Source organism: Ictidomys tridecemlineatus, chromosome 9 (assembly GCF_052094955.1).
Source record: "Ictidomys tridecemlineatus isolate mIctTri1 chromosome 9, mIctTri1.hap1, whole genome shotgun sequence".
Lineage (NCBI taxonomy): Eukaryota > Metazoa > Chordata > Mammalia > Rodentia > Sciuridae > Ictidomys > Ictidomys tridecemlineatus.
Genome location: NC_135485.1, coordinates 90,508,493 through 90,519,733, shown reverse-complemented (window position 1 = coordinate 90,519,733; position 11,241 = coordinate 90,508,493). Strand labels below are relative to the sequence as shown.

The 11,241-nt window shown below is 35.6% G+C and overlaps 1 protein-coding gene across 1 annotated transcript in view; it reads right to left on the bottom strand.

The window, feature by feature from the left end:
• Positions 1 to 7,038: 7,038 nt before the first annotated feature.
• The window catches only part of Arsj (arylsulfatase family member J), a 77,466-nt gene continuing 73,263 nt past the window's right edge, over positions 7,039 to 11,241 (bottom strand). Inside the window, exon 2 of the mRNA XM_005330111.5 lies at positions 7,039 to 10,239. Coding sequence (XP_005330168.2) covers positions 8,841 to 10,239 — 1,399 coding nt within the window. The 3' untranslated portion in view covers positions 7,039 to 8,840. The remainder of the gene's footprint in view (positions 10,240 to 11,241) is intronic.

Genomic DNA, 11,241 nt, shown 5'->3' with positions numbered 1-11,241 from the left:
GAGGGCATCCCTGTCTTGTTCCAGATTTTAGGGGGAATGCCTCTAATTTTTCTCCATTCAGAATGATGCTAGCCTGAGGCTTGGCATAAATAGCTTTTACAATGTCGAGGTAAGATCCTGTTATCCCTAGTTTTTCTAGTGTTTTGAACATAAAGGGATGCTGTACTTTGTCGAAAGCTTTTTCTGCGTCTATTGAGATGATCATATGATTCTTATCTTTAAGTCTATTGATGTGGTGAATAACATTTATTGATTTCCGTATATTGAACCATCCTTGCATCCCAGGGATGAATCCTACTTGATCATGGTGTACAATTTTTTTGATGTGCCTTTGTATCCGATTCGCCAGAATTTTATTGAGGATTTTTGCATCTAAGTTCATCAGGGATATTGGTCTGTAGTTTTCTTTCTTTGAGGTGTCTTTGTCTGGTTTCGGAATCAGGGTGATGTTGGCCTCATAGAATGAATTTGGCAGAGCTCCCTCTTTTTCTATTTCCTGAAATAACTTGAAAAGTATTGGTATTAATTCTTCTTTAAAGGTTTTGTAAAACTCCGCTGTATACCCATCCGGTCCTGGGCTTTTCTTGGTTGGAAGTCTTTTGATTGCTTCTTCTATTTCATCTATTGATATTGGTCTGTTTAAGTTGTGGGTATCCTCCTGACTCAGTCTGGGCAAATCATATGACTTAAGGAATTTATCGATGTCTTCACTATCCTCTATTTTATTGGAATATAGGTTTTCAAAATAATTTCTAATTGTCTTCTGTATTTCTGTTGTGTCTGTTGTAATATTGCCTTTTTCATCCCGTATGTTAGTAATTTGAGTTCTCTCTCTTCTTCTCTTCGTTAGCATGGCTAGGGGTCTGTCAATCTTATTTATTTTTTCAAAGAACCAACTTTTAGTTTTGTTAATTTTTTCAATAGTTTCTTTTGTTTCAATTTCATTGATTTCCGCTCTGATTTTAATTATTTCTTGCCTTCTGCTACATTTGCTGTTGTTTTGCTCTTCCTTTTCTAGGGCTTTGAGATGGAGTGTGAGCTCATTTATTTGTTGGTTTTTCCTTTTTTTGAGGTATGACCTCCAGGCGATGAATTTCCCTCTTAAAACTGCTTTCATTGTGTCCCATAGATTCCGATATGTTGTGTCTGTGTTTTCATTTATCTCTAAGAATTTTTTAATTTCCTTCTTTATGTCTTCTGTAACCCATTGATCATTCAGTAACATCAATTCAGTGATTTTTAGTACATTATATGGATGTGAATTATTCCTATGTTTCAGTTATAAAATACTTTCTTTAAAAGGTTCCCTCATACCTGTTTGCAGTCTATTTTCGCTCCAACCTCCATTTGCAAACAACCACTAACCTGTTAGGAAGTGACTATAATGAGTATTTTCATGTTTCTGTGCAGGTAGGATTTTCTGGGCAAATGTCACTGGCACTTGAGCTAAAGGACAAATCTTGGGAGTTCAAGGATGTTAGATGGATCTGGAATCTTCTGCTCTCATTCAAAGGGTAAAAAATTACTTTCCCCAGAGCCAAATTCTTATATTCTGGGGACTTCCCCCATTTACCTTCTAGAGAGATTTCATTTATATTCCAAAGGATTGCAAAAGACTAGGAGCAAAACAATTTTTCTATCAAGAATGGAAGAGGAGAGCATAGCTGTCTTGTTCCTATATAGAATTCCAGCTACCTAATTTCAGATTTTTCTCTCCTATGGAACAAGCCCTGCCCTGGAAATCCTACACATGTGGCTCTCATAGCGTCACCTGTGGTAAGGCAGTGTGCTGATTGCTATAAAGACTCTAATCTGTGCTCTAGGAATTCCATTGCTTCAGGATAACGATGAATAAATAACAAATAGTAAAGCCTTATCCATTTTTGCTGACAAGGATGATATCCTGTTTTAACATGGTTTTCTGGAAGAGATATAGGAAAGTCCCACATGTGGACTAACGGGATTTGAGGGACGTCAACAGGAACCAGGAGCAGACACACTGAAAGGTTTGGGTGCCAATTGTTGGCTGATGGCTGGGATATAGGGCTGGAACAAGTCTCTGGATAGTGCTTTTGGTTTTTGCTTTCTCTTCCAGGAAAAAGGAAGGAAGAATTCAGGAATTTCCCAAACTTGAGCTTCTAGTGGCCAAAGAATCTTAGAAATCTCAGTTTTTCTGTTATGGTTGTACAGGAGGAAAAAGAGCAGGAATTCCTAAAGGCGTAATTTGGTTATGCCCCAAAGAGGAAATACTATATTGTTCACTTCGTTCTTTTCTGGGCAGGAAAAGAAAGCATTCATTAGTTCCCCAAACTGAAGCAGGCTCTGGGCATTCCAGCGGCTACACCCACTGGCACTTTTAGGGAGATGAATTTCACTGCAGTGGGGGACACCCCCACCCCCCAGCGATACCCCTCACTCTTCTTTCTCCTAATCTCTGCTCTTTTAAAGTTTAGGGGTTGGGCCTCAGATCTTCTTGTCACCAAAGAATAGAAATAATGCTACACACCTCTCCTTTTATGTTGGATAGCCCCAGGAGGGGACAGATTTGAATGCTGATACTTTTGTTGGACACAGGCATCTATGTCCCTAGTTCTGTGGCAGAAAGGCATGAGCCATGGTTGCATGTGACAGGAGAGAGAGAAACAGTCTGAGCACAGCACCACATGGATGCTGGGAAGTGTAGAGTGCGCATCAAAGTCAAAATAAGGGGAAACGCTTTATTTGTTGTCCCCTCACCTGCCTGCCCCCCTGCCCTGAAGTCACTGCTTCCACTGGGAGAGAAGGGGTACTCTGCACCTGTGACCTTAGTCTCTGAAATACTAAGTTAACTGTTGCTTTGAGCAAAACCTGAAAAAAAAAAAAACAGTTTAATGAAAACACTTTTTTGTTTCTATTAAGTCTGTACACTATAAATAATTATAGGTTGTTTTTTTTAATTTATTTTTTATTGGTTGTTCACAACATTACAAAGCTCTTGACTAGGTTGGTTTTTTTTTAATGCTTATCATTCCCAACCTCTTAGGTGGTCAAGGGGATTATTGCAATCAGGAAATGCCATTAATAGAGAAGTGTTAGTAGAATCTGCATTGGAGAGAATGAGTCTCCATGTCTCTATGACTGAGGAGTTATGTTTTAGGTTTTATAGGAAGGAAGGCTATGGAAGTCTGGTGCTAGTGAAATAAAAACATAGCAGTTTCAGACGATAAGTGAAATTAAGGTTGTTTTTGTTTGTAGTTTAATGTTGTGAAGAAATCCAGGGATTGTTGTTCCAAATATGGTGCTCTGATATTATATTTCAGATGAAAGAAATTTAGACAGCAGAAGATGCTGGAAGAGGTTTTACCCTGACACCTCCTTGTCTGTTAAAGTCTGGACCCACTGATGAAGAAAACAATCACTCAGTCCCTTCCCTGAGTTTTCATTAACTGAATTCATATAGCAAGAAGAAAGACTTAAGTTAGCCCACATTCCTGGACAGTCTCTTGTCTCTTGTGGTCTTGTCTATTATGGTCCATCCAATCTAGTCATTTAAAATCCACTTTCTGCTCCTCTGGAGCCCAGCGGACTTTGTCCCTGGCTATTACATGTTTCTCCAAGTTAACTGCTTTCTCTTCGGATTCCTCAGAATTGTCTACATTCTAGATTCTCTTCCTCTCCTACAGAAAAGTGGTATATAACCTTCTGAGTCATGTCAGGCTAGTGGGTAATTACACTCTGTGGTCCCTTCCCTGCAGATAACAAATTTGTGTATCCTTTCTCCTATTCCAGCAAAACTTCAGAGGGCAAAGGGAAGACTTTCCTTTTGACCTTATACTTTGTTATATATATATTTTTCTTTTTTATAGTTGCTTAGGATTTAGAAGGTCAGTTGAAAGCCTTCCTCATTCACTTTTCTCAAGGCTGAAATAACTTTCCTTCTTAAAGCATAGTTTCTGGAGGGTCTGATATTATGTAAATCACACTGAGAATTGTTTTTTTTGAATTTTTATTCCAAAAGAAAATTTACTTTTGCTTGCTTCATGAGAAATGGTGCTCCCCAGTTAATAATTATTTGTTGAAAGAAAATTCTGAATTAGAAACATGAAATAAAAACTTAGGTATCTTCAAGTCTGTCTGATTCCCTAAGGCAACATTTTGTTATGCTTTAAATAACAGCATATCCAACCAACAGTCCATCAATTTCATATCAAGGCTACAACCAATAAAATGTTCAGGAAAAATAAACCTTTTAAAAAAGAAATTTCCCAGTCTGCCAAATCGTAGAGCTTTGTAATAAAACACAAAGGAGGTGAGGCATAGTTCATTTGGCTTCATAATTCTATGAAGACGTTGAGGTTCATTTGATAATTATATTTTTCCTTTCTCAACTTAGTTTTGAAAAATTAATAGCCATTTCTTTCTTGGAAAATTTCATTTAAATCAATGTATCCTGTAATACTCACAGTAGTGTTAGAATAAACATGTTCTACCCTGCTAGGTAATAAAGATGATATAGATACAATTTAATCTCAATTTTGTGTAATTTTTACTTGGCTTTTGCTGTAACACTCTGTTCCTACAATAACTATGTTATTAGAGTTAGTTTTTATAGTGCTAGAAATTTCTGCCTTTTATATTATTGTTGTTATTATGAGGAATGGCATTAAAGATGACTCATTCTATTTTCAACAGTGAAATCCCTGTATAAGAAATAAAATCTAAGCTAATGTAGTGGATATGTGCTTTTCTTTATTCAGTCAAACATGTGTATATTAATATATGTTGAGTGCTATCAGTAGGCATTGGTTTATATATATTAGAAATATAGATGTAAATGTAATAGATGTTAATAAGCTTCTTAAGAAGCTTATACTATAGTAGGATGAGGCAGACAAAGAAAACATTAAAATATGAAATACAGTAAACAGTGGGAAGTGCTATGAATAAAGACAAAACAGGGAAGAGGTGAGTGGCCATGAAAGGATATGGAGAGGGCATTTTTGGTTTTTTGATTGATGGCCTTATCTTTTAGGAAGATGTATACTATCTGAAGAAAGAGACCCTGCCTGATGCAGCTTGTCATCACACCCTTGTATATGTCATCACATCGGCACTTACAAATACTAAACCAATGGATGAACTTGGTCTGCAGTGAACCCTTCCTTTATCTGATGTATTCTTCCCCCCCCCCATCATACTTTCTAGTATATAATTTAACGCATTTCTTGTTTATTAGTGGTCATCTTCCCCGCTTAGCTACAAAGTAACCTGCACAAGCTTAAGAAATTTTTATCTCTTTTGTTCACTGAGGTATCCCAAGTACCTAGAACATTGATGGCCCAACAGATAGTAAAGATTTAGTAGTTTTTGAATGAATGAATGAATGAATGAATGAATGAATTTTATGACATACTTTTCCTTGAGGGGGAACAATGTAGCTATTAGCTTATGACATATGAATTTTGCTTTCTGATTTGGGCAAGTCATTTTTTTTTTCTGCCAACAACAAACATTCTGACTGCTAACGACAAATTCACAGTTTGTGTGCTTAATAATGCTATGAATAAAATGCTTAGGAAGCAAATCCTGATGCCACATTCTGGTATACTGGGAAATCATCAACTGTTAAAATATATTAATATATTGATATTCAACTATCAATGACACAGTTTCCCCTAAATATTTAGGACTTTTAAAACAGTCCTGATTAACACAACTATGATAAGTCATCAATTTTTTGAATAAGAAGAAAAGAGTAAGTAAAGATAAATGAAACACATTTTTAGATAGACTTGACAGTAAATGTTTTCACTGGGTGAAAGGCACCTCTTTTTTTGTTGTTAATTTTTAAAAATTTGTTATTTTTAGTTATACATGATAGTAATATGTATTTTGACATATTATAGGTACATGGAGTATAACTTCCCATTTTTGTGGTTGTACATGATGTGGAGTTACATGGTCGTGTATGTATGTATAAACAGGAAAGTTATGTGTGATTCACTCTACTGTCCTTGTTTGTTTTTATTTGAGTTGTACCTACAAGGAATTTTCTGGCGAAGATAGTGGGATTATCTTTGTTATCCTAAGAGAAGGATTTGAGGTGTAAAATAGGTACAGACAGTCTAGAAATGCCTCTTGAAGATCCATTTCAGAAGGACATAAGACAATGAAGACTCGATAGTAACATCGTAATCATTTGGTGATTACGGGGTAAAAGTCAAATGCATGGTGCTTTCCTTCCTGGCCTTTTTAAAATAACTAGCAACTTGTTGACAGCAATCTGGAAACATTTTTGTTCATGATTTATATATGATTATTATATTAGATTTTGTTTTCTTAGGGACAAGACATAGACTTTTAAATCACAGCCCATGTGCAGGGGGTAGGTACTCTCTCTCTCTTTTTTTTTTTTTTTAGAGAGAGAGAATTTTTAATATTTATTTTTTAGTTCTCGGCGGACATAACATCTTTGTTTGTATGTGGTGCTGAGGATAGAACCTGGGCTGCACGCATGCCAGGCGAGCGCGCTACTGCTTGAGCCACCTCCCCAGCCCAGCAGGTACTCTCTTTAAAACAGTGATCAATATCCCTAAAGCCATTTCAGTGTATGTTAACTTAGTTTCATTTAGAAAGTTATGGTCATTTATAAAGAACTTAAAATCACATCATAATAGGTAAAGCCCATGGGGACACCAAATTAAATTAATTTTCATATTTCTAATTTACTTCTTTGCTCCTTTTCCTTGTTTTGCTAGGCACATCGAGAAGATTCTATGCTTACATTGGAAATTTTCACAGTTTTTTCCTCAAAACCCTAGTTCAATGTAATGCATTACAGAGAAGAGTTTTATGATGAAATAAATTAGAAAATACTGTATATAATTTTTCTTCTGTTAGAGAGTTCCAGTGTCAACTAAGATTTAAATAACTCTAAGAAAGTTTGCAATAAACATCTTTAACTTTCTTTAATAGAAAATATCTGAAAGTTATTTCTCTTCAGTAGTCTTTTTTAGTGTAAAATAACTATTTTTTAAAAAAATGTATATCACCTATTATAAATCATGGCATCAACAAAGAAAAACATTGACAATATTCTTTTAGACTAAACTTTGGGAAATACTACTTAATATTACATGATAAAATGAAGCTACATATTCTAAAAATATAAACATTTCAAAAAGTAAATTAATTTTCCCACGTAGATAGTAATTTCAGTACTTGTTTACAGATTTGTTTTATAGATTCCCAGAAACTATAGTGGTCAATCACTTAAGTTCTAACATACAGGTACTTACTAGCACACTGCTATTCTACCACATATGTCCTGTTACCATAGTCATAATTCACAAATGATAGTTCTTCCTGTGATTCATGAGGTGTGGCTCAGGGGCCTATGCATTAAAAGAGGACACTTCAAAGAAAACTCCAGGGCCCTCAGGACCACACACACATCTAAGCTTATCCATGGTTCATGGTAAACATCATTATGGATAATTACCTTGATCTTCCTCATAATGTTTGCTTGTATGAGTTCCAAACTAGATTTTTAACTACTATCAAGATCCATATCTTTCATATTTCCATTTTTTCTCCTGTCTACTTTGCATAAAGCTAGTGTCATTTTGAATGTTATTTATTAATAAGGGAACATCTTTTTCAATGCAATAGCCAGGTGGAAACTTCTCTTATTTGCAAAATCTTTATATTATTATGTTACCAAATCATACCTTCACTTGCCTATTTGTAAAGAATTTTACTTGTTGAGATGAATAATATTATCTAGAAGTCTAGAGGTTAAGTCAGAGAAGCCACACTAAATATGCCAATGTCATAAAATAAATCATTTTAATAATTAATATACATAAATAGTTTATGGTAGAAACAATAAAGATGTATCAGCTCTGCACATTGACTTTCCAAATAATTTGTAAGACTATACTCATCTTATTACATTCAAAATAATGATTGAACATATTGATTATAATTTTTTTCTGAAAATTTTCTTTTTATATTCTATGTATTTACACAGTACTACAGTAATTTGTTGTATAACAGTGCTTGGTAATCTTGAAGAAATGAAATAAAATTATTCTAATGGTATGCAGAAAATAAAAATAAAATAATTAAAACCATTTGCATATCTTTTATGAAAACAAAATATTTTTACTTTAAAAATAAATTATGCACTTTATATTGAAGTGTTATTCTATTAAAGTGTTTAGAAAATAGTTACATTCATTTTTGGCAGTGTGCTCAAACATTCTTATTTGCCATTTCCTCATGCATGATAAAATGAGGTGCAAGCTGTTCACATGTAAGAAAAACAGCTTATTTTCACAGGCAAGGAAATGATACATGAAATAGAATTAATGTTAAAACTCAAGTGTCATATGATAGAGATACAAAAATTCACTATGAAAATATCTTCTTGAGGCCTTTGAGGTGACACAATCTTTACCTATATCAAAAGTAGTTTTAAAATCATGCTACCCTGTCATTTCCATCAAATCAGCATGCTCCTCAATTGCTGATCATTGCTCCCACTTATAATGTAAAGCATTGTGTTTGGTCAACTGAAGGAAGCACAGCAGTTAAACTCAAGACTGACCACCTTTTATAAAGGATCCAGAGAAATAAACATCTCCATGGCCTCTAAGTGTGGCTTGCAGAAGCAGTCAGTACCTTTGGCATGGAGCTGGACAATTTTCCATGTGGCAGAAGTCTCTGGACTGGTACAACATGAAAATGAGCCCTGTGTTTATGGCAGTGATATTTCTGAGCCAAATTTGCTGGTTTACCTAGCAGACAGGTGAAAGACTAAGAATTTTTAAGTTTAACCAAACTGGAACTATTTGTAGTTATCCAGGAATAACACCTGAATAGCAATTTGGAGATGAACGTGTTTTGGGCCGTTTCTTCTTTGTCTTACTTTTCTTTTTCTTTTTCTCAGCTTTGTTTTTGCTTGCCTTCTTTTTCTTGCTTTCCTCTTTATACCAGGGTCCCCAGACTCCTCCATTGAGCCGTGGGTTACTCCTAGGATCTTTGGGAGGGTATCTGACAGGGACTGCAGTCTTGTTGAACTGTGACAGCCTCCGTAGGAGCTTCTTCACAATCCCTGGATACCTGCTGGATAGGTCCACCCTTTCATATGGGTCAGCTGTGATGTTGAAAAGCCATATACTTTTGCCAGTTGACAAGGTAATCCGTTCATTGTGCCACCGGTTTGGCCCTAGGTTGCTGAAAGACTGAGGGGGAACCCAGTCACTGTAGCCAGGATTTCCTGTGAGCAGTTTCCAGTGCTGCACCCTGATGGCTGATTGGATGGCTGTATTCCAGATCCCATAACCTGCTGCCAAGGAGCCATTTTTTGCTTTTGTGTAAATAGGGTCAATGTTGTGCAAAATATCTACTCGGGGTGAGCGAAGGCCTTCACTTATGGTCTCCCAGACATCATAACCATCTAGTTGGATGTCTTCATCGATCTGTCCCTCAGCCAGGGAAATCAGAGTGGGGTACCAGTCAGTGATGTGCACAAGTTCTTTACATACTGTTCCCTTGTTTTTCAGAAGTGGGCTATGCACAAATCCAACAGCCCGGATTCCCCCTTCCCAGTATGTTCCTTTGCTACCTCTGAGAGGCCAGTTACTTCCTCCCGCCATTGGCTGGCCGCCATTATCTGAAGAGTAAATGATAATGCTGTTGTTATAGAAACCATATGTCTTTAGGGCCAGAGTCACATTGTTGATTGCTTCATCTAAGCAAGAAAGCATGGCAGCATACCTCCGTCTGTTTATGTTGATAATGGATCGGTAGTGCTCAAAATACCTGCCAGGGGCTTGCAGGGGTGAGTGAACAGCTTGGTAGGCAATATATAAAAATATAGGCTTTGCAGGGTTATGGGAAGCTAAGATGTGCTGCACTCTCTGTGTGTACATCTGTGTGGAGTATATGCCATTGTCATAGTCCCAGGCAGCATTGTCATTTTCATACAAGTCATAGCCACACATCCCAGGGCTGTCACATTTGTAGTGTGTATAGTAATCACCACTTCCCAAAAGAGAACCAAAAAAGGTATCAAATCCTCTCTTGGTGGGCATGCATTCTTTTTTGTAAAAACCCAAGTGCCATTTTCCAACCATATGTGTCGAATATCCAACCTCCTTCAACTTTTGAGGTAAGGTTGCATTGTCCAGAGGTAAACAGTTGGGTTGGGTAGGTCTTATGATAGAATGTTGAAGTCCTGTGTGTATCTGATACCTTGAGAAAAAAAAAAAAGAGTAAAAACTTTGTTAGGGCAGAATAAAAGAGAGAGTCTACATAAATCAAATAATGATTCCTAAATTAAATAATGTTTCTATGAAGATAAGCTTTAATACAAACTATATATGACCAATTCCACATTTCTACTCTTGACTCAAAAGTTTTATTCTGATTAGCTTCAGATTTAACATTTGAAATGCATAAGTCTAAATGAATGCTTTCAAAGCAATGATTTCACCACTTATTTCACAGTCTTATTATAAAAGTCTTTACAACATAATTAATTCAAATAAACGTCATTCTACTAATTACAGTGTTAATTAAAATAAAATTTAGTCATAATTATATGAAAATTAACAAGAGAAAGGATACACAGAATTGGAGTATTATTATCATTGCTTTCAATTTAGGGACCTCACATTAGCTTCTAAGTGATTTCCTGAGATCATTTATTTCAAACTAGATTTTAAGTACTAAAGACACAGGCAAAAATCATACAAAAATCTCTTGACTGATAGTTGAACAATAATCAATACTTAGTCCCTAACCTGTTAGATCTCTGAAAAGAGAGGTTTCTGACTACACAGGACTTTATTTTTGCAAAGCCATTTTAGAGTAGATGTTTTAGCTAGTGCTAAGAGTTATGTTTCTCCACTAGTAGTTGGAAATAGTTGTTTATCAGTGGCAACACTTATAATGTAGTCTAAGAAAATATGGAACAGTCCTATATGGTAAAATTAAATGGATTTTAATTTCTATCATATTTTCCTTACAGACATTTTTCTGAGGACTTTTGGGTAGAAGTGGACCATAAGTGGGTTCAGATGTGTTTGTTAGTTCATGACATTTTCAAAGCGACTTATTTAGGAAGTTCAAAAAAGCACCTTTGTATTTGTCAATATAGAAATTATAAAAGAATGATGATTGTGGAAAATTACTAGGGTAAATATTAAAGTATCCTTAGAATCAGATTACAAAGCGTAACATTGAAGTAAAAAT